Consider the following 26538-nt stretch of genomic DNA (forward strand, 5'->3'; position numbering starts at 1 on the left):
ATTGCCTAGCCCATACCACTCTTCTGCCTTGTAACCAATACATAGTATTGATTCCAAGATGGAAGGTAAGGGTTTAAAAAAAATTAAAAAATAAAATAAATTCAAGCTGAAAAAACACACTGGAAATAACTGGGGAAGAGGCCAATTTGAGAAAGGAAAGGATGAGTGTTATATAGTTCTTTGTTAATTGTACTTCAAATACAAATTATTCTTCCATTTCAAATGCCAGAATCTGGCTTAATTTAGTACATTTAGTTTTCTTTATTTTGAAAAAATTAAAAAAGCTTGAGACACTACAGTCAGAAATAAAGGGGAGTAAAACTGGAAATGAATTTATTGAAGTCATCTTCAATCAGGGCTCGGGGAATTTGGGACCTTATAATAAGCTATGTTACAATTTGAGATCTAGAATTTAGTATAAACCAGAGAAAAGGCACATTTGCAAAGTCATCTGAGTGATGTTAACTCAAGGAACTTCTACTAGATGCATCTAGTTGCTTCTTTTTTTGCAAATGTATTAACAATCACCAAATATACTTAGGAAGGAGTTCAAAATAAAGGAAGTCATTTAGTCAATAGATGAAATTCTTGACTCCTGCTTTCTTTTGCAATCTTAATATTAAAGGATTGGTTTATAGGTATGTTTATTTTTCTTAACTCATTGTTATCTGGAAATATTTCAAGATACACGTGAAAAAATTTAAAGTTACAGGTCATGTATTATGTTCAAGAAACAATTTTGTAAGTCAAGCAAGTAACAATTTTAAGTAATGAAACAAGAAAGCAGCAAGAATAACAGGCTTAAAAATCTGAATAGCATTTAAAAGATCTGTGGAGAATAATTTAAGAGATTATAAAAAATTATAGGCTTTGGTCAGTTTTTGTTTTTAAAAATATGGTTTTGAGCTTTAAAAAATAAATATATTACTCATTTAAGAAGATGCAAGTTTTCTTAATATAGTGCTCTTATTCAAATGATCTTTGAAGCTAAATACGTGAACTTGATGTCTTGAGAGAATTAACTTTGATCTTCAAATGGAAGGAAAAGTGTGTTTTAGCAAAAGGAATTAATAAATCACCAAGAATATTACATTTCTGGGTTACCTCTTGAAGTAGAGATGATAAAAAATGTTAAACTGATAAAGATAAAAAGAACTAATCCCAATTTCAAGTGCTGAGCTAACAGCAAGGTTCAACATCTAACATAACAGAAATGCATGCTCCAGCCTGGTTCTCTCCTTAGACAAGACTTGAGGTAGCTCATTTCTGTGGTCTGATAAAATTGTTCTTCAAGGCACTAATGGTTTTATTTATATTGAGGCTGTCTGTGATATGTAAATACTGGGAGAACCAAAACATATCAATTTTTCTCACTTTTTTCTTTCTGCTTTTTCAGTACAGCTACAAGGATATCAATTCCAATAATGTTTTAAGCTTCTATTCATATCTTACCTCAACTATTATGAAATTTCATTGTTAAGTCAAAAAAATTATAAAACAAACCAACTAGAGCTTGGCCACTTCCCACCAAATTGAGCCTAACTGTAAAAAATAAAAAAAGGCTTGATTATAAAAGCCCATTTTCCAGCTATTCTTATTTCCAAAAACACTTTTCTAAATCCTTATGATCTCTTTTTTATGTATCAATAATACCCTTTAGTTCACCCCAGCATTTTATTTTCTCAACAAATTCCAGATCTTTCCACCCCTTTGATTCATTCAACTAATGTTCTCCATTCCTTCTTTAGTGTCTTTATGAACACACAGAAATGAGATGCCTGGGGGAAACAAAAAAGGAAAAGGCATTCTAGTCCCATCATGAGATCACACACATCATAGCCAGCTCACCAGATAGTGCAGTCACAATAATGATTGCAACAACTCAACTATCTGGAAACCTGGTTCTTGGTCAGTCTCATTTTCAATGACATTATCACTTAAAGCTTGGCAAATCTACAAGACTTTGCAATCTCTTTTGCTAGTTCTCTGAGTGAGAACATTAACTACCTGGTGAAAAGATGCCTTCTTATGATCTCACCCAAGTCAGTAATGAAGACTGTAGCTAACTGCTGGAGGTAAGAAAATTCTCCTAATGCAGTGAGTGATCTGTGATGTTATCTTTCATATGTAAAAATAACAATTGAAAAAAAAACTATTGTGCTGCATTTCAAATCTGATTGGTTTTTATCAGTTTTCACTTAGAAAGCTATCATAAGAGGTAAAAAGATACCAAAGTGCAAATCTGTTCTAAAATTAATAGGCCACTTTTCAGAGTGGTTCTCTCAAAAGTTTTCAAACACCAGTCATAGCTATGTTGTCTTTAGTGGAAGCCTTTACTTGATGTAATTCTGTGCTTAGCTTTATAGAAAGCAGCCCTTTTCTTCTATCTTCTCAACTGGCTGGACTGGCAAGACCAGGTGGGAGATTCGACTCCACAGGCCACTCAGTTTATCTGAATCCATGTGATTGAAGGAGCTGGGGGTGTCTGAGTTAGTGAACCTAGCCCAAAGCAAATCTCTCACTTTTTCTTCAGTTTCCCTTGGACCCACACTTTTTTCTAGTGTCTCCTCTTCCAGTAAAACTGTCAGCACCAGGGCAACATCCTTGAAGGCTGCATTCTCATGGTCACAATACTTGTAGAAGATCAAAGTGGAGCCGGCAGGAAGGGACTCAAAGCGATGGACCACAGCTGCTTTTCGGCCAACTTCAAATCCAGTACTTAGCTCGATATCCACCAAGAGCTTGACAGTGTCACTGTCTTGAGAGGTCCGATGAGCACCATCAATTTTAATGGCAGAGACATTTTGGAAGAACGTGTAGGCATCAGCAATGTGGTGACTCAAGCACTTTAAAGTCTCTTTCCCCTCCTGAGCAGCTGTAAAGATGATAGTGGCTGGCTCTACAGGGCTGGAAGCATTTAGGTGCTTCTGGAGGAACTTGCGTCCTCGCTGCCAGAGGTAAGAGCTCTGGCCTGGGAATTTGTCCTTCAGTTGGCTGAACTGATCCAAGAAGGCTTCCAAAGCAGGGTTTTTTGGCACTTGTTGGGCCTGGGAGGAGAAGCTGGAAATGAAGGCTACCACAAAAATTAACACAGCCAAAAAACCAATGGTATGTCCTGCAAAAAGGTAAAGGAAGGAAAATTAGACCAAGCATGAATCATGCACAAATCTTGGGACAAACATAGAGGAGCCAATAGAAACAGTACTATCAAAGTATCCATTTTTACTGGTGATGGTGGCTTTTTTATAATTCCTTTGATCTTTCCTCTATCCAAAGTCTCTTAGACCCCCATTCTCTGCTCTAAGATCTATTCATTACAAGGGCCAGTTGAGGAAAATGCCTGATAGAATTCTAAAATGACTAACAAGATATCACTTTTCAGTTTAAATCTTGTGACATTTCCTTCCTATTTTGGCAACTTCCACAGCAATATGCTGCTTGTCAGCTCCCAAAGTAATGCCCCTTCTCACAATTATCTAATGGGCCAATTTTTTTTAACCTGAAAAAGTATATTTTGATTTACTTTTTTAAACTTTATAATAAATACCTAATTTGCTCCACAGAGTCTTTTCAGGGCTCTTTCCCACATCCTGGGCCCTCTCTTTGTTTTCTTCAGGTCTCCGAGTTTCCACTGACTCCTGCTGATGACTTCTAACCTCTGGAAATAAAAGAAGCATACAACAAATCACTACAATGGTTCTACTTAGTTACCTAATCATCACTGAAGTTTATAAAGGATTAGTTTCCTCAAAGGTTTTCTCTACTTGGTAATAGTAGGGATTTAAAATGCAAAGCTAAGTTTTCTCCTATTAATAATTAATAAATGGTTATTGGCCCAGAGCTCTGCTTTTGCAGTTTTTATTGTAAAATGGACAGATTGGATATTTCTCCTCCATAATACTGCCTCCTATAAAATCTAGTTTAGTTTAAAAGTTTAGCAGCTCAAATGCCATTTCCTGCCTAAGATTCTTCCTGATCCTCCAACCCCTTGGCCTCTTCTTCAAATAAATGTATTATTTTGTATATAGATGGGTATATATATATATATATTACCTCTTCTGAGAGAATATAATCTCCCTGAGGGTACAAACTGTTTCGTTTTTGTCTGTTTCTCCAGTATCTAGCACAGTACTTGACAACCAAAAAGACCTACATAAATGTTTACTGAATGACTGAATTAATCTTGAATTAGAATTTATTTATTTGTTTGTTTTTTAAACCCTTACCTTCCATCTTAGAATCTTAGAATCCATCTTAGAATCAATACCAATACTAATGTATTGGTATCAAGACAGAAGAGCAGTAAGGGCTGGGCAATTAGGGTTAAGTGACTTGCCCAGGGTCACACAGCTAGGAGTGTTTGAGGCCACATTTGAACCTAGGACCTTGCAATCTCCAGGCCTAGCTCTCGGTCCATTGAGCCACCCAACTGCATCCTATCACTTTAAAAGGTGACAGTTCAATCTTCTATCTTGCAGATCAGGTAGCTGGGGTCCAGAGAAGTGAAAAAATTATTTTAAGTCATATACTCAGTTGCTGTAGAGTTGATCCTAGAATCCAGATATCCTCATTCTTCCTCCAGTGCTTTTGCCACTACATTATATTGTAAGAAAAACTTAGTTTCTGGCAAACAGAAAATCTGTGTATCCAATAACTCACACTAATAAGGAGTTTCCAAGTACAAGATAAAATAGAAATTGGTTTTTAACCACGGTGGCAAAATAATTTTTTCTGCTTACTGGGAGATCTGGATGCTGTCTTATCAGACTATTTCCTCTAGAAAGAAAATAGAGATACAGCTAAATACTTTAATTTGCATGGACATTTAGGAGACAAAATTGACAGACCGCTCTTTGATGAGACAAGCATCAAGAAAGAAATCCACTAAACTTTGGGGATAAATTGAGTATTATATTGAATTTTTCCTTTTTCTGGCTGACTGCAAAAATACTATTTTTGCAATATTTTTGCGAGTTTTTCCCATATGTGAGAAAAAAAGACAAAAATAATTGGGGTTTACTAGCAGGTAGAAGGACTAGGAAAGACTTCATACAGAGATAGTATCTGAACCAAACTTTGAATAAAACTAATTAGGGACTTCAAAAGGCAAAGGTAAAGAAAGAATACATTCCAGACATGGAGGTCAGCTTATCCAAAAGCATAGGTGATGGAATGATCTGGATGAGGGAGAATTAAGTAGTCAGTGACTGAAAGAAATGCAGTACAGGTTCAGCACCAACACTTGGGCTTTTGAAATAGCTTGGGTATTACCTCATATTATATCAACAGGAATGGGAACAGTATGGTTTTTTTTTTTAAAGGTAGATTAACTATTTTATTTGATTGAATTATTGTTTTCTTACCTTGTATGAAACGTTTCCTCACCATAACCTGGTTTTCTAGTTCTTCTTTAGCAGTAACTGAGTTTTGAGTTCCCACAGAGTCTGGAACCTTTTCATCAGCATTAGGCTTCTGTGGAATAGTGGATTTCTCATTATCTTCTGTGAGAACTGCAGAACTTTTCTCCTGAAGAGGGGTTGGACTTTCCTTTTCCTTTAAAGAAATGCTGATGTTTTGATCCACGGGTCTTTCACACAGTCCTTCTGTGTTGTGAGAATACCCTTGTTTACTGATGGAATCATTCTGGCTCTCTTCCTTCTCTTGTTCTGTTTCTGGAGAGTTCCCTTCATCTATTTCACAAGTACTTGCAGATTTATTTTCTGCATCCAGGCTTTGTGACCCTATTGTTTCTGCCTCTATAGGGGTATCCTTAAGGCCAGAAACAGGACATTGAATCTGGGTTTCTTCAGTGACCTCTGATGCCTTTATAGCCTCAAGAGTCTGAGGAGTCACTGTTGGGTCTTTTTCAAGATTCTCTTTCATCTGACATTCTGTTTAGATAAAAAATCATAATTTAGTGTAGTTTTGGGAAAATTACTGAAAATGTCCCTCTGACTTTTAAAAATCATTCCCAGTTCCCCTTCCACCAAAGATATTTTCTTTTATCTAAATACTATATTTACATTAGTGTCATTTTACTTTAGACTGGCAAAGCCATATTTTCTTTAGATCACCAGTAATTAGGTGAACTTTCACTTTATCTTGTCAGGGCTTTGGCATGCAGAGCCTTCACTGGCCTAGTCTATACCGTGCCTTCTCTTCTTGATCTTTTATCTCTACCTCCTCCCCATTGGTAACCTGGATTGTGCCCCTGGTCCTTCCCAACCAGTTCTTGCTCCCGTTAATGTATTGTCTTCTCCCATTAGAATGTAAACTCCACAAGGGCAGAGACTTTTTATCCACAGTCTTGGCAGTGCCTGGCACACAGAAAGCATTTAATAAGTTCTAGTTATCAAACACATTTTTATCCTGGGAAAATTCTTCACCTTTTTTTTATATAATCATTAGCAGGCTAGAATATTTGAGTAGAGCTCTTATTCTGCTGTTAAAATGATCAGAAGCCCACTAAATGCATGAAATCTCAATGAATTTAGACTTTACAACTTTTGTTCTATTAGACTCTATCACTCCTTTTAATGTATCCATCATTCCTAAATTTCATCATCGTTATCCAAAATTATACGATATCAATTTGGATATTTCTTCTTTGTCTTAGGAAACAAAAGCAGATATAGATATTTATGTCTACATATAAACATAATCTACCTATAGATATATTATATATGATATATCTATATTTGCATACATAGATATCTCTATATATGTATATATCTTTATAGCTCTATAACATATATTCTGATTAAATGTTTAGCTTTATTTTTATCTTTATGTTTTATTTTCCCAGGCCTGAAATTTTATCAATATAGGGACCTCCTTATGTAGACACTTTCTCCACCAAGGAATATGTACATCTTCTGTAAAGTATAATATTAGAGAGTTGCCTGAAGCACAGAGAGTGACTGGTTATATGGTCACACACAACTAATATGTGTCTATGAGAATTTATTTTTCATCTATTGTAATAATTTCTCTTAGGGCCCTGGATTAGAGGGACTCCCTCCTGTCTACTGCTTTTTACAAGTTCTTTGTCCTTTGAAATTCTGAGAAATATCCTCCTTTGAACAAAATTTGGTTAAAAGAGAAGACAATGATTCTCTTCCTAATTATGTGACCTCTATCACTTATAATGTGGAGAAAGGTTGAATTTTATGGACCACCTCCTAATTAGCTATTTACCAATTAGAGATGTCTTGGGATATTCAAGGAGGGGCTGAATGAGCTCCTAAAATTTTATTTATAGAGTTTAAAGATCTGCCTGGATAGCCTTGGGGTCTTTGGTCTTCAAAGGGACCACTAACCAATCTATTGGTTATAATTAATATTCTCACTCATAAACCAGTCTCTTGAAATCATTTTAATCATAACAACCTCAACCTAAATCTTCATGACTCCAAGGATGCCCTTCTATCTGCTATACCACACTATAATCAATATTATACTTATTCTCATGTTAATGTTCAGAGAAAGTTAAACAATAAGTCATAGCTAATTAATCTGTACCAAACTGGAAAAACTAGTCCAATTATTTTTATTTTTAAATAAGTGCTTAATGATCAGTGATTTTCCGTCTTGATGCATTTTGTTTCCTAGAATACAGACCATGATATTCAGATTTCTATACTGCAAAGACTGAACATACCCTCTTGAGGATTTACATATCCATTGTCCGTCATTTTTGTGGTATCTCTTGGATCTGATGTAGCTGGTTTTGCACCCTGGTTTTCCTTATGATGATATTGTGTTTTCTTCTATTTTATTCAGAAATAGTTCTCTCAATCTCAATAAGTTCATCCCTCCCTGGACCCTGCAGTGGCCAGGGCTCAGAGTAACTTAAAGCAAACAAAAATATAGTTAATTAATGCAAACACTGAAATAATTTAATGAATGAATTTCTATGCACTGGAGGGTAAAAATGATCAATTGTAATAAAAACTGTTTTACTTCCTTTTGAAATAATACTTATCCTTAAAAGCCCTGCTCAAATATCATCACTTGCATGAAAACTGATCCTTCCTATTCTCCAAAGTAATTTCCCCTACTTTTGAAGTTTCCTAGCACTCTGACCTATTGATCTGTATTAGTTAATTGCAAATATGTTTCATCTCCTCTACTAGATTAGAAACACCTTGTAGGCAGAGCTAATGCATTTATCTCTATACTTCCTTCTGTATCTTATGCTTTTGTTGTTCAGACATTTCAGTCATGTGTGACTATTTGTGATCTCATTAGGGATTTTCTTGGCAAAGATACTGGAGTGGTTTGCCATTTCCTTCTCCAGCTCCTTTTACAGATGAGGAAGTTGACACAAACAGGATAAAGTGATTTGCCGAGGATCACATAGCTAATAAGTGTCTGAGGCCAGATTTGAATTCAGGAAGATGAGCCTTCCAAACTCTAGGGTCAGCACTCTATCCACTGTATCACCTGGTTACCCCTGTATCTTGTACAATGTTTAATAGGCATAATGTGAAAATAATTAGTTAATCATTAAGTCTTTACTTCTTTAAAAGATTCTTTCCACTATGAAACATTTTCTGGGGAAAATAAACATTATCCAATTATCATGGGTATGAAACTCAAGATCCTCAGATCATAAACATAATTAGAAATAACCACATCATTGCCAGCTATTCTAAATGTTAGGCTCTATTACCTTCCTGTGCCAAAGATGATGGAGTATGAACATTTTGTAAGCCTATATTTCAGAGCAGTTATGCCAACTATAAAATTTGTTAATGAATTCAAAGTGCTGGAATTTAAATAAAATTTAAAAAGCACTACTAAGTTATTATTTGTATTCAATACTAAACAGATTCTTCATGAGACTTCATTGCCCTTCCCATAATTCACGTGAATAGATACAATCTTCACTGCTAAGCTGAAACTACAATTTACCATAATCACAAAATTTCCAAACATATTTGGAAGGTATCTCAACAACCATAGAGTACTCTAACTCATACCCAAAAAGGAACCTTTTCTATAACATACCTAAGAAGGGGTAATCCAATCTCCACTTAGAAACTTTCAATGGAACATGAATCTACCATTCCACTTAAGCCTCTGAACCATAAGAAAATTTCTCTTCCATCAAGCCTAAATTTGCCCCTTTGAAACTTCTACTGTTACTGGTTCTGTCCTCTAAAGCCAAAAAAGCCAAGTCAAACCCCCAATTCCACATGACTGACCTTTGAAAAATTTGAAGACAATTGTCACATATCCCCTGAGTCTTCTCTAATCCAGACTAACTATCCTCAATTCCTTCAACTGATTCCAGCTGATAGAAACTTAAGTCCCTTCAATTTCCTTGTTGCCCCTCTTTGGATGCTCTCTCGCCCTAAAATTTTATGATTTTTAAAAATATTTTTTGTTATAAGTGATGGATCTCTGGAAATGGGTAGGAGGAATACATTTCAAAATTAAGGAGATATAAAAACAAAAGATATAAATAAAATGTTTAAATATACAGTCATTGAGAGAATAATCACTAAAACTATTTAATATAGGTTAAAAAAATGAAAAAGTCCATTCATGGAACAGTGTAGATAAGCAAAACCTAAAAATCACCAAGTTATACAAGCTCAGTAATCAATAAAACTAAGGACAGAAGCTGGGGATATTCTCTATTTTACAAGTACTACTGGAAAACTAGAAAACCATTTGATGATAGAAATTAGGTTTAGAAAAGCATTTTACAACATATGACACTATAAGTTAAAAAATCAGATACAGGACCTAATAATAAGATCAGGAAAAAAACCAAAGAAGATGTTTTTTTACATCTATGGTTTTAAAGGAATACTTAACTAAAGGAATAAAAGTAGATCATAAAAATAAAATAGACAATTTTAATTACATAAAATTTTAAAACTTTTGAATGAACAAAATCAGTATAGCTAGCTAAAACAAGAAAAGGTCAAATTTTTTAAAACGGCATCAAATGTATCTGATAAAAGTCCATTAACCAATAAGCATAGGGAATTGATACAAATATAACAGTAAAGAATCATTCCCTAATAGACAAGTAGTTAAAAGTTAACAAGTTTTCTAAAGAATTGCAAACTATCAACAAATATATGAAAAATGATGCTCGTCACTAATAAGTGAAATGTAAATTAAAACTGTAAAATTTTACCTCACATTCTTCAAATCAACAATAGAAATATTTGACGTTAGAAATACTGTGGAAAGATGGGCACAATATATTACTGGTAGAGCTATGAATGGATCCAACCATTTGAGAAAATAGTTTACAATTATGCAAGAAAAATCACTGCATTGTCTACATGACTATGTCTATGACTGAGGCTATGACTCAGTAGTTACACTACTATGTACCCTAAGGAGAAGATATATATATATATACACCAAGCTATTCATAGCAGTGCTTAATTCTGGTAGCAAAAAGCTAGAAACACAAGTGGGTGCCAATCTATTTGCAATGGTTGAACATGTCATTTTATAAAAGAATGTAATAAAATTTTTCTAGAGCTATGAAAAACCATTAATATGAGGAATTCAGAGAACTATGGGAAATCTGATATGAATTGAAGCAAAATGTAGTAAGCAGAATATGGAGAACCATATCATAGTAATATAAGTGGAAAAATGCTAAAAAGAAGTCAAACTCCTATTAAATGTAATTTAATCAGAAAAGAGATAATGAGATAATGAACTGGACCTCTCTCCTTTCAGGAAAGATGTGAGACTAATTTAAAATGTTGTATGTACTGTTAAATGTGCTCATTGTATAAACTGATTTACTTTAACTGTTTTTCTTGTTATAATAAGAGTTGGGGTAGGAGAGAGATGCTTATTTGAAAATGTGACATAAAAATGGAAGTCATTAAAATTTTTAAAAATATCTATAGTTGTTGAGTCAATTTAGACTAAAACTAGTACCAAGAATCATTATTTCTAATTGATCTCTAGCTCAGAGGCAACCACAGAAAAGAAGCTGTACTGACATTGCCACACAAATCTATTCTTCAATATTTTACATGAGAAAAGCCTATGCTTTTTCACAGTCTCTCCTAAGGGACAGTGGGGTGGCTCAGTGGATTGAGCCAGGCCCAGAGACAGGAGATCCTGGGTTCAAATTTGACTTCAGATAATTCCTAGCTATATGACCCTGGACAAATCACCTGACCCCCACTGCCTAGCCCTTTCCACTCTTCTGCCTTCTGTGAAAGGTTAAAAATTTTTGATAGGAGTTTGAACAAAGATCAGGAGAGCAGTCTGGTAAATGCAAACACTTAGTTTATTTTTAAGAAAGTTTGGATAGGAAACAGAAAAGAGGAAGTGAGAGTAATCTTATAATAGCTTATAACTATACCCAACATCCCAATCCTAGCTAAAATTTTCTAAAAAACACCCTAAATCTATCCACCTTCGAGGACAGTGCCTTCTGCCAGGCCATACCCAGCCTATCTACCTCCTCTGTCTAAGAATCTACCCACCACCTAAGGATCTAGCTAAGTTAATCAATAAGCTTTAATCAATCAGCATTAATCACCTTTCACCTCCTTAAGTCCGTTTCTCTTTCCCTGTGGTCAGTTACTTTTCCAACAGCCAGTTTGTCTGGGAGACACAGACAGACCCTCCAGCTCTCCAGGGAAGCCAGAGACAAAAGCCCCTCTCAACTGCCTCCAACTCACCTCCCAACTCGGCCACACCCTCCTAACTGTCACCAACGGACCGCCTGCACAGCAGGGGGCTCTTCTGCAGAAATCTTTTTGCTCTTCTGCCTCTTAAAGAGAAAAAGGGAGAGATTAAGAAAAGCTCTACCAACACTTAGAACCAATAAACAATATTGATTCCAAGATGGAAGGTGAGGGTTAAAAAAAAAAAGAAAATAATTTTTTTAAAGTCTCTCCTAAATCTATATTACAAATGAAGTGCATCTCAAAAGTGGAGAGTACTTTGACACCAGAATAGAAAAATGTAGTTTCTTCTAATGCTTAAACTTTAATTAGGTTAGAATACAAACTCTCAGAGGCCAGAGATTAGTCTTCTGTATATTTTGCTTACATTAGTTCCTTTCTTCATCATCTACAGTTTTCTAAATAGAAATGAGACAATTAATTTAAATGAAAAATTACCTTGATATTGAGAGTTCTAATTTACAGTTTCTGACTGTCAAGAGACAAAAAGAACTTTTCCTGGGCAATGTCAATCAGCTAGATTTTCATCGGATACACAAAACCAGAACAGAAGCACATAAAATACCTTCTGTAAAACCTTGAAGTTCTTATTTAAAAGACTTCTCACAGTAATACCATACTAGGTCTATACCCCAAAGAGATAAAAGAAAAAGGAAAAGGATCTATGAACAAAAGTATACACAGCAGCTCTTTATGTGGTGGCAAAGAATTGGAAATTGAGGAGATGCTCACCAATTAGGAATGGTTAAACAAGCTGTATTATATGATTGTGATGGAATACTATTGTGCTGCAAGAAATGACAATGAGGATGGTTTCAGAAGAAAAAAAGGAAGGTTTCTTCCTAGCTGTGTGACTCTGGGCAAGTCACTTAAACCCCAATGCCTCGCCCTTACCTTCTTTTGCCTAGGGGCCAGTATTGATTCTAAGAGGGAAGGGAAGGGTTTAAAAAAAAAAAAGGAAGGTTTATATGAACATTTGGATGCAAAGTAAAATGAGCAAAACCAGAACACTATATAGTAACAGCAAATCTGTAATGCTAATTGATGGTGAAAAATTAAGCTACTCTGATCAATATAATGATCCATGATGATTCCAAAGCATTCATGATGAAAAATGCTCTCCACTTCCAGGGAGGGAACTGATGAATTCTGAGTGCAAATGGAAGCATTTTTTTTACTTTCTTTTTTCACAACATGACTTCACACACATAATAAGTATCATGGTGCTTGCCTTCTCGATAGGAAAGAGGACAGAGAATTTGGACTTCAAAATTTTTAAATGAATGTATATACAGTGAAGATGGGATTAACTCTCATCTTTTGAATTAATCACCAAAAGCTTGAACACCCCTATTTAGCACTAGGTGGGGGAGCTCACCAGCTAGAGAGCTTAGATAAATTCAAAAGTAGGCAGGGGAGAGTTAATCTCATCTTCACAATACATATTCCTATATGGTATATTGTATTTTCTTTTTTTTTTTTTGAAGACTTCATAAATTTGCATGTCATCCTTGTGCAGGGGCCATGTTAATTTCTTTATCATTCCAATTTTAGTATGTGTGCTGCAAAAGTGAGCATAGGTATATTTAATTTCCAAGGCTTTCCTAGTCCATAGTATTTCATTTCTCTTTTAGGAAAGAGAGTTATCCTGTTAAGTTTTGATTATTACAAGCTCAGAAGAGCCCTTATTTTGACTGTACTCCTATCTGAACTATTCCAAGGCAGTGTAGAATAATAGAAAACAGCATTGCATTTAAAATCAAACTTGGGTTCAAATCCTGACTCTACTATGTTATTACCTATGTGGCAACTTGTACCCTGGGTTCTTACTCCAAAGGCCACTGCTCCTTCTACCCTGCTACCAATTACAGAGCAAAGCTCTTCAGGATTGTGCTATTATCTCTTCATTACAAGGTCAAGTAAATAAAATATCAGTGACATACAAAACCAAAGGTTACACGACAAATTCATAGCATAACTGATCATTGGATTCAGATCTGCCTATTACCATGCCAAAGCGTGTGCTTCACTATAAAATTTTACACTGTCTGGTAATATTGTTTCCTCAAGTTTTTAGAATACACTCAAAAGCCTCAAAGAATTGGTTAGTGAGGTTTAAAAAAATTTTTTTTAATCTCTCACTATTAGATAACTTAATTTTTATTATCCCAATGGGGTAATTTATGTACTAATAAGGTCATAAAAGAATTTAGGCTAGAGGCTTTGTATTTAATGTTTAGAGAAGAGGGAAAAGAAATTAAAGCAATATTGCTGTTATTATTTTGTTATTAATATAAGAATTGAAACAGGGGGCAGCTAAATGGCTCAGTGGATTGAGAGCAGACCCAGAGATAGGAGGTCTTGGGTTCAAATGTGACCTCAGATACTTCCTAGCTATGTGACCCTAGAAGGTAAGAGTTAAAAAAAAAAAAGAATTGAAACAAAATAAAATGTCAGACCAGGTACAGGGATATCCATTTTTGTTAGCAATTTAAATAAATATAAAGTTTTGAGAAGCAACAGAGAGTACTGGGCTTCAATAATTGCATTCAAGCCCTGCCTCTTACACACAGAGGAGGTATGACTCCAGGCAAGTCACTTAATCAACCCTTTAAGTTGTCATAAGATATACAGCAGACCTGATCTGCTTTGGTAGGAAGAGTTCCTTACTGAGAACTTCAGATATAGGTGACATCTCAGGTCTGGGTAAAAAAAAAAATTGTTTCACACAATTCAGTATTTTTGGTAACAGAAATAAATGAACAAGCCTTCCTGGGTATAGCTGAGTTTTAAATAATTCAAATAAATTTAGTTCAACTAACATACTGTACTAGTAATAGGGCAGGCCTGGTTTCATTTTTGTCTGTATTTCTATTGCTTTGCACAGGCACATAGAAGGTAGCTAATGCTTGTTGATTGATTGACACAAAGCAAATACATAACCAAAATGTTAGATACATAGGAGAACTTATGTGTTCAGATGCTTCAAATTTTGCCCTTTCCCAATTCTTAAAGGCTTTAGAGAAATTCCATTTCATTCTCTAAACCTGGTAAAAATTCCCTTTTTTCCATCTTTACATTAAAACACAAAATTATGTATTCCTTATACTTTGGTGGCTTTTTTTTTTGAGGGGAGAGAGAGAAGGAGGTTGGTCTGGAAACTGAAACAATGTAAAGTTGAGTATTAATTCTAATTACAGAATTGTTAGAGCTAGGACTTAAAAAAGATCTAACCCGTTTTTGTTCCAGATAAAGAAACTGAGTTTACTTACTTGTAGATTCTTGATGATGTGGAAAGTGACCCGTAAAGTGGATTTTGAATCAAGGCCCACTTCAATAATCAAATTCCAAAGGCATGAAACTTTTCAGTTTTCAACCTGGACTGGAAAAACAGGCGGCTACACACACCCATAGCCACAAATCCTTCCTCGGTCAATGTGACAGTGAACTTTGCCCCAAGGAAAGAGCCTCCAGTGGAATGCTGGGAGTAGTAGTTTTTTCTACTGTTCCTAAAAGGAAGCTTCAATTACTGTAAGTTAGGACTATTAACATCACATATTTGCTACATATATTCTGTTTAGTAAGCAGCACTTCAAAATTCTTGACATTTCTGAAAGTTCTAAAGACAGGTTCCCACATTATGCTGACATCAGATAATTGTCATAAATCCATTTATTAACTGGGCAATACTGGACAAGTCCCATCACTTCTCTCAGCCTGTTTCCTCATCTCTAAAATAATAGCCCTAACCTCACAGGGGTGAAGATCAAGAGAGTTAACATGTATAACATATGTAAAGTGCTTGGAAAATCTTAAAGCCTTACATAGGTGCTATCTATTATTATTATTAATTATGTAACCACCTTCCAACTAATAAAATAGGCCACTATTTGGGAATCACAGAATTCCAGAGCTGGAAGAGAGAGACCTTGCCCAATCCAAATATGAAAAGGGATCCCTTAAAAACCTACACTGGAGGGAGAACCCATTATGTCCTGAAAAAAGTTCATTCTACTTTTTGGATACCATGAATTATTAGGAAAAATTTCCTTAGAAAAAGACCCAATTTTTCTGTTTACATTTTTTAACCATTGTTCTTATTTCTTCCCCTGGAAGTAAGCAACAGTTATATAGGTTTTTTCCGTGTAACAACCTTTTAAATACTTGAACACAGTTTTACAATATTCTTCTCCAGGTTAAACAAATCTTCAACTGATTATCTAACTTACTACCATCGAACAGCCACTCAAGTCACTTTTTCTTGAGAGCCTTAGTCTCCGAATCCACAGAATGGGGACAATAACACCTGCCTTGAACTCATATCAGTATTGTGGAAAAAGTCCTTTATAAACCAAAATAATAACCACCAAGAAAATATAGCATTCATGAAGAAAGTGAAAGTATATAGAAGACAAAGGCAGTCAAAAGTGTCTAGATCCTTCATAGAGGTATGGGCAATTAGATAAGTAATTAGCACTGGAATAAAAAGTTTGATTAGGCAATTTAGTGGTCACCAGAATTTTTTGAGACAGCAAGTCCAGTCAGGTTAATTGAGTCAGAAATCCAAATGACAAAAATATAACATTAATGAGAATAATGAGCTTTTTCAAGAAATGTCCATAAATTACTAAGATGGGAAGACTAAGACCTTCTATAGAAGATCAGTTTATCTTTCACTTGAAAGTGCTGAGTTACTAAACTAGCTTTATATACAATTACATATGCTAATGTTTACAACTGAAACCAATGATTTTATCAAATAGTTTTAAATTATATCAATTATACACAGATGGAATAATAGTAACTGAAAGGAGCAAAGGGATTAAAAGTCTTTAGGGGGCCAGCTGGGTGGCTCAGTGAATTGAGAGCCAAACCTAGAGATGGGAGGTCCAAGGTTCAAATCTAGCCTCAGACACTTCCCAGCTGTGTGGCCCTGGGCAAGTCACTTGACCCCCATTGCCTAGCCCTTACCACTCTTATGCTTTGGAACCAATACACAGTATTGATTCCAAGACGGAAGGTAAGGGTTATTAAAAAAAAAAGTCATTTAATGCTGTTGCTAGACAGTAGATAGAATATTGGACTATCTGTTGTGGAATAGCTAAAAAGAAGTCATTTAATGCTGTTGCTAGACAGTAGATAGAATATTGGACTATCTGTTGTGGAATAGCTAGCTGAGTCCAATCCAACCTTAAGATACTAACTATGTAATCCTGGACAAGGCACTTGACTATGGTCTTGCCTCAGTTTCCTTCATCTGTAAAATAAGGATACTAATAACACCTATCTCCTAGGGTTGTTGTGAAGATAAAATGAGATAACATTCTGTAAAGTGTTTGTAAACTGTAAGGAGTCAGATGAATGCTATTACTGGTATTGTTTTTAATTATTGGAGAGACCTAAGGATATTTGTGATTTCAGTCACCATCTGCCAAGTTGAAAATCTTCCATGCCACTTTCTATTCTTATCCCTATTAACCTCAGCTTTACTCTTTCTGCAATCCTGGTACTCTATTTTCTCCTTTCCTTATGCTCTCCAGAACCCAGATCTATTGTTGATAAACTTTGCTTCCTCTTAGATGACTTCCTCTTCGTCTTTCTAACTTCTTGAACTCAATAAAAACTTTGCTTCCAACTTCAGAAGATCCTGCATCATTATTCAGATTCTTCAGTGCTAGATGTACTTCAAATTAGTCAACCAACAAGCACTTAAGTGGTTACTGTGTGCCCCTCTGTGCTAAGCATTAGGTATACAAAGGGGGTGGGGGGTTTGCCCTGAAGAAGCCTGAATTCCTAGGGAGTGCAAGGAAGACAGCATACAAATAACTAGGCACAGGCATGATTTATACAAAGTCAAGGGGAGGTAATATGACGGGGAAATATATTACCAGCTTAAGGGTGAGGGAGGAGGGAAGCCTTACATAGAAGGTGGACTTTGAACTCAATCTTGAAGAAAGCCAGAAAAACTAAGACAAAAATGAGAGGAAAGAACATTCTAAGAATGAAGACATCCTGGCATGGCAACAAGAGAACTGCAAGGTCATTGTGCTAGACCACAGTGTGGGTGGAAGTGAGTCAAGGTTTTAAAGGGGAAAGGACAGAATTGTGAAGAATTTTAAAAGTCAAACTGAAGTCCTTAATTTGATCTTGGAATAGTAAGCCATGGGAACTCAAAGTTGGGAAAGCTACAGAATACTTTAGAAAAAATATTTTAGAAATATACTTTAGAAAGTATATATATATATATGTATGTATATATATATATATATATATATATATATATAAATATATTTAGAAAAATACTTTAGAAAAAACATACTTTAGAAAAAACTATTCCAGTAGCTGAGTGGGGGGTGGACTGGAGTAGGAAAAAAGGGAAAGATTCAAGACAGGGAAATAAGTTAAAAGAGTATTGTGTAGTCAGGAGCAATAAGGGTTTGAACTGGGGTCCTAGCAGTATGAGTAGAAGGAATGGATAGTACATGAGAGATGTCATAAAAATAGAAAAGATGAGATTTAACAACAGATTGGATATGAGGGTTGAGAGTGAGGACTATAGAATGACCAGGACAACAAGGTTTTAAAATGACTTGGGAGAGGGAATTGCCCCAACACAGTAACAGAAGTTCAGAACCAAATTTAATTTAGTGCTTTAAAAGATAAAAATTTTTATATATAGCGGTTCTTTTTGTGGTGGTAAAGAAATGGGAACTAAAAGGATGTCCCTCAATTGGGGAATGGCTGAACAACTTGAGGTATGTGATGGTAATGGAATATTATTGTGCTATAAGAAATTATGAACATAATGATTTCAGAAAGAACTGGAAAGATCTAAATGAACTGAAGGATGAAATAAGCAGAAGCAGGAGAATATTATACACAGTAATTGCAACATTGTGGAACAATCAAATGTGATAGACTTTGCTACTAACAGCAATACAATGATCCAGGACAATTCTGACTGAGGAATGAAAAAGAATGCTATCCACCTCTAGAGAAATGTTGGAGTAGAAATGCAGATGAAAACATGATTTATCACTTGTTTATTTAGGTATATGTTTTGGAGTTTGGGCTTTATAAGATATTCACTTACAAAAATGAATAATATAGAAGTGTTTTATAGGATAATACATGTATAATCCAGCCTGAATTGCTTTGTCATCTGGGGTGAGGGTGGGGGGAGGAAGGAGACAATATGTATCACATAACTTTGGAAAACGGTGGAAATTTGTTATTAAAATTTTTTTAAAAGACAAAATTTTTCTCCAGGACATACCAGGCATTTAATTAAGAGACATTTCAAGGGAGCAGTTGGGGAGTTCAGTGGCTTGAGAGCCAGGCCTAGGATTCAAGTATAGCCTCAAACACTTCCTATCTGTGTGATCCTGGGCAAGTCACTTAACCCCCATTGCCTAGCCTTTACCATTCTTCTGTCTTGGAAACAATACACAATATTGATTGTAAGATGGGAGGAAGGTTTAAAAATTTTTTTTCAAAACTGTAATGAAATGACTCCTGGCAAGGGATTGGCTGGCCATAAAATCCACTGGGATCTGTAGTTCTTCCTAATTTAAGAAGAAACCAGTGGCAATCTTTTCCAAAGAACTACAGATCCAGGTCAATCCCTTCTTAGGGGTAATTAAAAGTAATTTTCAGGGATTAGTAACAGAAATGTCAGTTTATTTTTGTCTTAAGCTAACATCAAATATGCAAGAATCCCTTCTATGATCTTGAGATAAATATTCTGCTAGGGTTCACAAATTACATTGGTTCTGGAATCAGAGGTTTCTGGCTCAAATCTCACCTCTGATTAATGTAAACCTTGAAGTCACTTCATCTCTCTGGGCCAGTTTCCTCATTTGTCAAATAAGGGGTTGGACTATATAGCTGCTGAGGTTCTATCCAATCTAAATATATGATCTCATCAACCAATATCTCAATCCTGAAGAGAGTGAATTCCACTGTTGGACAGCTCAGTCATAAAACTCTCCTTTAGGGTGAGCTTTTGAGAGGTTGCTTGGTGAAACAGGCATATTGTTAGGCACCTGTAGCTTCTGCTGCCACCTCACAGAGGAGGGCCAGGATATAAGTGGCCCTCCCAGGTAGACCAAGGCCACAAACAAGCAAACTTCTGTCTATAATTGCCTATGCCTTTGCTTTTATAAAAGATTTCAATTCTTTGGGGAAGCCATTCTTGAGCTATTTTTGGCAGTGTACCAGTAAGTATAATAGTAGATGAACCCCTTCCTTTCTCGACCACACACAAAAGGAATCAAGCAAATATTCTCAGTATAAAGGGCTGAAAGGTAAGTTTTTCATGACTCTATGCTTGTATTAATCTACCCTTTAAAATATGAGGCCCTTTAGCGCTCCTTTGACAATGACAATTCAGTATAGCATTTGACTTTATTATAAGCAATATAATTTAATAATATTTGTCATCTAACAGTAATACTTTTAGTGGGTTTTTAATTATGCTAATGTACTTTTCAGAAGAGATTTCTAAAATACCAAATACTAATTAAGTACTTTTCAATACTTTTCAACATTTTTAAAAACAGCAAAAAAACCTGGTGGTCTCATGTATCTATCACATAGGTTAAAAGTAAAGTCCTTATGCTTTCCCTTCCCTGAAGGCAGTAAAAAAGCAAAAGTAACAGAGTTATTCTTTAGTTTCTTCCTTTTTTTCTTTTATGTTATTTTACTGTAAACCAGTGTTTATACCAAACATGTAAAAAGTGACTTTTTTTCCCCAAACCCTTATTTTCATCTTAGAATCAATACTATGTAGTGGTTCCAAGGCAGAAGATTGGTAAAGACTAGGCAATAGGGGTTAAGTGACTTGCACAAGGCCACATGGAAATGTCTGTAACCAGATTTGAATGCAGGACCTCCCATCTCTGGACCTGGCTCTCAATCCATTGCACCACCAACCTGTTCCCAAGTTACTACTTTTTAAAAGCTTGTATCACTATTATGTCCCTGTGTAATGTTAATCAAACCTTTGCCAATGTTATAACTAGAGTCTATATTTTATTTTTAACAAAACCCATGGAATAGCAAAGTTGTATATAATAATGCTATTTGTGATTATGTGAACAAGAGTTGTGATTTGAAGTTTAGTAGTTTAAATAAGATAGTAAGAATTTTATTTAAATTGCTTAAACCCCTTTGAAAGCATACTTTTTACAGAAAATTGATAACCTAAACATAAATCTTTTTTATATATTTATTAAATCATCTTCCTGGCCTTGAAGAGATAATACTATTAGAATTGTGCTATTTACTGTTTACATGAAATAGAATTTTTTAAAAAATCAGGTTTTTCCCCTCCTCAGTATTCCAAATCAATTGTTATATATGAGCATAGTAGTGCTCTGTTGATTATTTCCTATCTTGATTTTACTTAGTTTTTAACATTTTATATTCTAGTCCCTGGCACAGAGTGGATACTTAATAAATGCTAGATTGATAGTAAATTAAATTTGGGAATTGTACAATGAAATCTAGAATAAATTTATGCTTGAAATTCCTAATGCAGATTACCAAAAAAACCCAAACAGCTGAATTTATTAAATTCCTAATGAAGCGGAAAACACACCTTACTTTCACAGTTGAGGAATGTCAATTTCCTTAAGTTTAGATTTTGAGGTCTAAGGGACTTAAAACAATCTCATTTTAAAGATAAGGAACTGAAGCACAAGGCTAAGTGACTGAAGGTTCCAAAAATAGTCAAGTTGCAAAAGAAGTAGTTCAATCCAGTACTTTCCACTGTACTGCAGCAAGTAATTTTACAAATATTTTGCAATTTGCTGATAAATTTGGAAGAAGGGAGCAAGCTTCTTCTGAATTTGAGTATCATATGATTTGTCAGGTAAGCTTTCTTTTTATTCCTTGCTCTATTCAAATATTGCGTTAGGCAAATGACGAAGTCCTTCTGCTTGTAGAGGAATATTTCCCATCTTGATTTCGAAATAAAAAACTGAGTAGATTTTGCCTTTTCCTGAGTGAAACTACAAACATTTCCCTATGATGGGGCACACTCACACGGCCACTTAAGTTTTATTTTTCAATTAACAAGCATTTGATTTTCTTCTCCCACACCTAATTTACAAGGGGAAAATAATCCTTTCAACATATAGGCAATCAAGCAAAACCAAATCCCCCTACCGTTATCCAGGTCTAAAAATGTCCCGCATTTTGATCCTTGATCAGATTTATGAGTTGGGCAACATAGACAAGGGGAAAGTGATTGGAACAGTGGGCAAGATAGAAGTAACTGAGCCAGCCCCAGATGGTTGTTAAATTTTCCATTTTCAGTGTGTAAATTTACTACATTACTAAATTAAGCTACAAAACCAGTTGTTCTGATTGCCCAGATTTGACAAAATGTTGGAGAAATAATAATGATGATTAGACTTTTTAAAGGGTGTGGTGCGTCTTTAGAGAGCCTATCATAAAACATTTTCTCCAGAGCCTGTTGGGCACAGTGTCCCAGGGAGGAGTGCCTTGGGGAGGGCACGGTTGTAGGGGCCGGGCTCAGGAATCCAGCACCAGGGCTTGTTTATACCCGTGACGGATTTTCCTTTCTCCTCCACCCCCGTGACGTGCTTTTAGACAGGCTGAAGGGCCAGGGCCGTACCGTTCCCTGCTCGCCGCCTCTGGTCCAAGCCGGGCCCCTCCCTACCCCCAGAGCAGAAGGGCCAGGCTCTCCCTTCTCCTCCTCTTTCGGGCCTGCAGCCAGAAGGGTGGGAGTGACACACACAGACGGCAGCAGCAGCTGACCAAGCCCAGTCACTGACAGCCTCACTGCCCTCGTGAGCCACCATGGGCCCAGAGGAGGCTGAATACCGCGGTGGTGACAGCGACAAGGACAGCGGCGGCGGCGGCCCTGGCGACTCCCAGCTGCCTCCTTGACGGACGCGAAGACCCTGCCGCCGCTCTTTCTCTAGAAAGACGACCTGGCTGGTCAGTCGGGCTGGCAGTAGGCCAGGGACGCGGACCATGGCAGGCGAAAGGTGGCGAGCCGGGCCAGAGCTCGAGGGGTGGGCAGCGAACGTCACACCCAGAGCCCCTTTGCGACAAGAAAAACCTCCGCTCGCCCCTCAAGATGGCGGCGGCAGCAACGCACTCGCGTACGGAAGCCCCTCGGGTCAGCGCCGTCGCCGGCGGGAAGTGAGGTTCTCCGAGCTCCCGCCCCAAGTGTACGGCGATTTCGAGCCGCTTGCGTCCGGAGGAAGTGCCCCAGTGGAAAAGCAGAGCCCAAAACAAGAGTTCCGCCTTTCGCCCGGGAAAGAGGAAGTCGTGGAGGCTTACCTTAGGTCACAGCAAGGCACGCACCTCTCGCGCCTGGGATCTGTGGAAATGAATACGAGGAGGACTACCCGGCTGCAGCAGCAGGAGGCTAAGCCACCGGCGCAGCCTTCGCCGGCCACTACGAGGAGAGGGCTGCGGGAGCCCAAGTCCCCGGAAGGTGAGGACGGCGGAGGCGGTAGTCGCCGCCGAGGTAACGGGCAGGAGCTGCGCGCGCGCCCGCGAAGGGAGGGAGGATTCCCGCCTCGAGCCCCGCGGGGTGGGGAGGAGGACCTTCTAGGTTCCACCTCGGCCTCTCGAGAGGGATGGACTCCTGTGAGGAGACCCGAGAGAAGAGAAAGAAATTGATACGGGTTTGGTGGGGGGGCAGTATTATAGGCACTACGGTCCCAAAGGTGTGGACGCTTGCCGGTAGCCCCAGACGTCCGGGTAGTCAGAGACAGGAGGGACAAGGATGGCGTAGCCGAAGCATTTAGCAGCACCCAGCGTCGCTCCCCGGCGCATTTCCTCTGGGGAGGGGGGGGGCCGGGGTGTCAGTGTCCCCACCCCCAACTGTCATCCTTCTCCACACTTCTCAGAGGACGAAAGAGAGGAGAGGGGCAGGAGGTAGCAACCTCCCGAGAGTGAGAGTGGGAGAGTAAGGGCAACACTTGCGCCGGTGTTCTAATCTAATGGAGGGATTGGTCCTCCAATTCTTAGTGAGAATTTTGACTTTGGTCTTAGTTATTGAGAGTCCCAGTCAGTAGACTTTTGGAGAATCAAAAGAAAAAAAAATCAAGACAACCACTACTCTCAAGGAGCTCACAGTCTGATGGGGTGGACAACCTGCAAACAACTTTGTACAAACAAGAGCGGGATAAATTGGAACTAATCGTTAGAGTAAAGGTAGGAACTTTAAGGGGGGATCAGGAAATGCTTCTAGTAGAAGGTGAAATTTTTAGCAGAGGCTTGAAGTAAGCCCAGGAGGCTGAGATGAGGAGGGAGGATTATTCTAGGCATGAGAATAAGCCAATGAAAATGCTAGAGTGTGGAGATGCAGTGTCCTAGGTACAGCAAAGAGGCCAGTGTCACTGGACTCAATAAACTTAAATTAGTTTCTCTTTTCCACTCAGTAAACTTAAGTTAACTTTTCTTATCCTCTTTCTGAGATCTTTTCCTCTGAACGAGTAGAGAAGGGGGCAGAGAATAATAATGGTTTCCCATGGCTAAGAGAGAGAAGGAGAAATGAGAATCTACTATAGTAATGGAGAAATCTGGCACAAGTTCATCAAGGTAAACCATAGTCAGAAATTCTCTATTAAGTGCCTGCTATGTTTGAGACACTGTGTGAAGGGAAGAGTAACTCTCAGCCTTGTAATATACCAGCTATGGCTGAAGTTGTGTGTGGGGTGGTTGAAACTGACTTAGGCAAAATGTCATGCAAAGGATGTGAGTCATTAGTGAGATCTGACAAGACAGTGGTTTGAATTACAAGGTATTATGGTAAGCCTATTGATGGTGATAGAGAAGAAATATGTATCTTTAACTAAGCACAGTCTTTTATTCTCTATAAGCAGAAGTAGGTTGGTATAATGGAAAGCATGCTAAACTCCCAGTTTGGAAGATCTGGTTTCAGTTTTGGCTTCTAGTACTTTTCTTTGTGACCAAGAAGAAGAGTGCCTTTTCATTACTATTTTGCTAGCTTGTTGTGCAGAATGCCAGGAGGTACAAATAAAGATGTCTCACATTTTCATTGGTGAGATAATTTTCCAGAGAAAACATGTACATTAATATATGTAAGCATGTATGTGGGGTAAATGGGAGGGCATTTCAGAGTGAGGTTACTCCATTGAGGAGAGGAGGCAGCAGAGACAATTTACAAGAAAGTAGGATTTCAACCTTGAGTCCTGAAGGAATCCAGGAGGCAGAAAAGAGAAAATAGCATTTCAAGTTATGTGGAACAGTGAATGTGCAGAAGGCACAGTAAGAAATTAAATTTAGGGTTTGACTAAATATGAGAATTCTAAGGTAATATGGCCACCAATTTTAAAATATAGTTCAAGTCAAAATGACTTTTAGTAGCATTTATTTACAAAGAGGTGTGGAAGGAAGGATTGAAAATAGAGAAATGTAAGAAGAGGGTAGAGAAAATGTCTAGCCTATCACTAAATGTTGCTCTGGTGTCAGGCTCAGCCCTGGCAGGGTTCATTAACCAACCCTCAGCCAGAGGACCTGGTGGTGTCTTATGCTAGGGTTCCACCCAAGCAGCTTCCTCCAGGAAAGGAAGGCCAGCTACTCACTCACCCAAGACGAAGTGATCCAGGAGCAGTCCTCCAAGAAGCAGTACTGGAGCCAAAGTCAAGGTCCTAGCTGAAGGTCCAATCCAAAGCCACCTCCAAAAGCCAAGTTACCAGCTGAAGTTTCCCCAACAGAATGTTCAGGACTTTTTATAGTCCTTTTTCCATGTCACTTCTTGTCCCTTCCTCCACTTTAAGGGAACCAATTTCAGTCTTTCAATTTGCTTAGCACTGCCCAAGGGGTGGTCCATGGCCTTGGGAATTCTCACTCACTTTAGTAAGTGACTTGGGAATTCCTCTACTTAGTGTCAGGTAGGGGGAGGTATTTAAGTTGATTAATTTAAAAATTCCTGATTGATAGACAAAAAGTTTGATTCACTCTTCACAGCACAGAGGAGGAAATTGTGTTCTAGGAATAATAGCAAGGCTAATGTTTTGCTAGATCTTGTATCAGAAGAGTAAAGTATAGGACTTGAAAGGTGGGAAGTGACCTGGTTGTAAAAGGGCTTTAAAAGTCAAAACATTTTATATTTGATCCTGGAGGTAATAGGGAGACACTGAAGTTTATCCAATGGAGGAATGACTTATGCTTTATGAAGATCACATTGAAAAATCATTTAACTTCTCTATCACTTAGTCATTAAATATTTATTTAGCACCTCCTCTATGTCAGACACTGCCTTAAGCAAAAAAAAAAAAGGCAACAGATAATCCTTGTCCTTAAGCAGTTCACAATCTAAAGGAATCTTTGGGCCCTCAATTTCAATTTCATTACAAGTAAGATAGAAACAAATATGGTACCACGTCACACCTAGCAGATTGGCTAATATGACAGCAAAGGAAAGTAATAGTTGGAGGGGATGTGGCAAAATTGGGACACTAATAATGCATTGCTGGTGGAATTGATCCAACTATTCTGGAAGGCAATTTGGAATTATGCCCAAAGGGCTTTAAAAGACTGCCTGCCCTTTGATCCAGCCATAGCACTGCTAGGGTTGTATCCCAAAAAGATAATAGTGAAAAATAGGTGTACAAAACCATTTATAGCCATACTCTGTGGTAGCAAAAAATTGGAAAAATGGGAGCATGCCCTTCGATTGGGGAATGGCTGAACAAATTGTGGTATCTGTTGGTGATGGAATACTATTATGCTAAAAGGAATAATCAATTGGAGGAATTCCATGTGAACTGGAAAGACCTCCAGGAATTGATGCAGAGTGAAAGGAGCAGAACCAAGAGAATATTGTACACTGAGACTGATACAC

General features: G+C 37.3%; 2 protein-coding genes and 1 non-coding gene across 10 annotated transcripts in view; 1 reads left to right on the forward strand and 2 right to left on the reverse strand.

Moving 5' to 3' along the window:
* Window positions 1–306: 306 nt before the first annotated feature.
* TOR1AIP2 (torsin 1A interacting protein 2) lies at window positions 307–23139 on the reverse strand. 7 transcript variants are annotated; one of them, XM_016429984.2, is made up of 7 exons: window positions 23001–23139; window positions 14957–15193; window positions 11679–11770; window positions 7661–7850; window positions 5364–5891; window positions 3548–3658; window positions 307–3115 (listed from the first exon to the last, which is right to left on the reverse strand). In XM_016429984.2, exons 4-7 carry the CDS (start codon window positions 7692–7694, stop codon window positions 2361–2363), a joined length of 1428 nt encoding a protein of 475 aa, XP_016285470.2. In that variant the 5' UTR covers window positions 7695–7850; window positions 11679–11770; window positions 14957–15193; window positions 23001–23139; the 3' UTR covers window positions 307–2360. The 7 variants fall into 7 exon arrangements, with proteins under 7 accessions (XP_016285470.2, XP_007480955.2, XP_056671574.1 ...); XM_007480893.3 differs by lacking the exon at window positions 11679–11770 and having other exon boundaries at window positions 23001–23137; XM_056815596.1 differs by lacking the exons at window positions 11679–11770; window positions 23001–23139 and adding an exon at window positions 17606–17734.
* Window positions 13159–13262, reverse strand: LOC130457711 (U6 spliceosomal RNA). Its single transcript, XR_008916997.1, has one exon. It is a non-coding gene; the product is annotated as a U6 spliceosomal RNA (small nuclear RNA).
* The window catches only part of TOR1AIP1 (torsin 1A interacting protein 1), a 35621-nt gene continuing 30995 nt past the window's right edge, over window positions 21913–26538 (forward strand). For both annotated transcript variants that reach the window (XM_007480890.3, XM_007480891.3), the window contains exon 1: window positions 21913–23157. In XM_007480890.3, the coding sequence (XP_007480952.2) occupies window positions 22689–23157 (469 nt within the window). In that variant the 5' untranslated portion in view covers window positions 21913–22688. The remainder of the gene's footprint in view (window positions 23158–26538) is intronic.

This window comes from Monodelphis domestica, chromosome 2 (assembly GCF_027887165.1).
Source record: "Monodelphis domestica isolate mMonDom1 chromosome 2, mMonDom1.pri, whole genome shotgun sequence".
Lineage (NCBI taxonomy): Eukaryota > Metazoa > Chordata > Mammalia > Didelphimorphia > Didelphidae > Monodelphis > Monodelphis domestica.

Coding starts and splice junctions, on each gene's coding strand:
- TOR1AIP2 (XM_016429984.2), bottom strand. CDS start 7,694: ATGACGGACAATGGATATGTAAATCCTCAAGAGG. Junction 5,892..7,660: donor ATATGTAAATCCTCAAGAGG/GTATGTTCAGTC, acceptor TTATCTAAACAG/AATGTCAGATGAAAGAGAAT. Junction 3,659..5,363: donor GAGGAAACGTTTCATACAAG/GTAAGAAAACAA, acceptor TTTTATTTCCAG/AGGTTAGAAGTCATCAGCAG.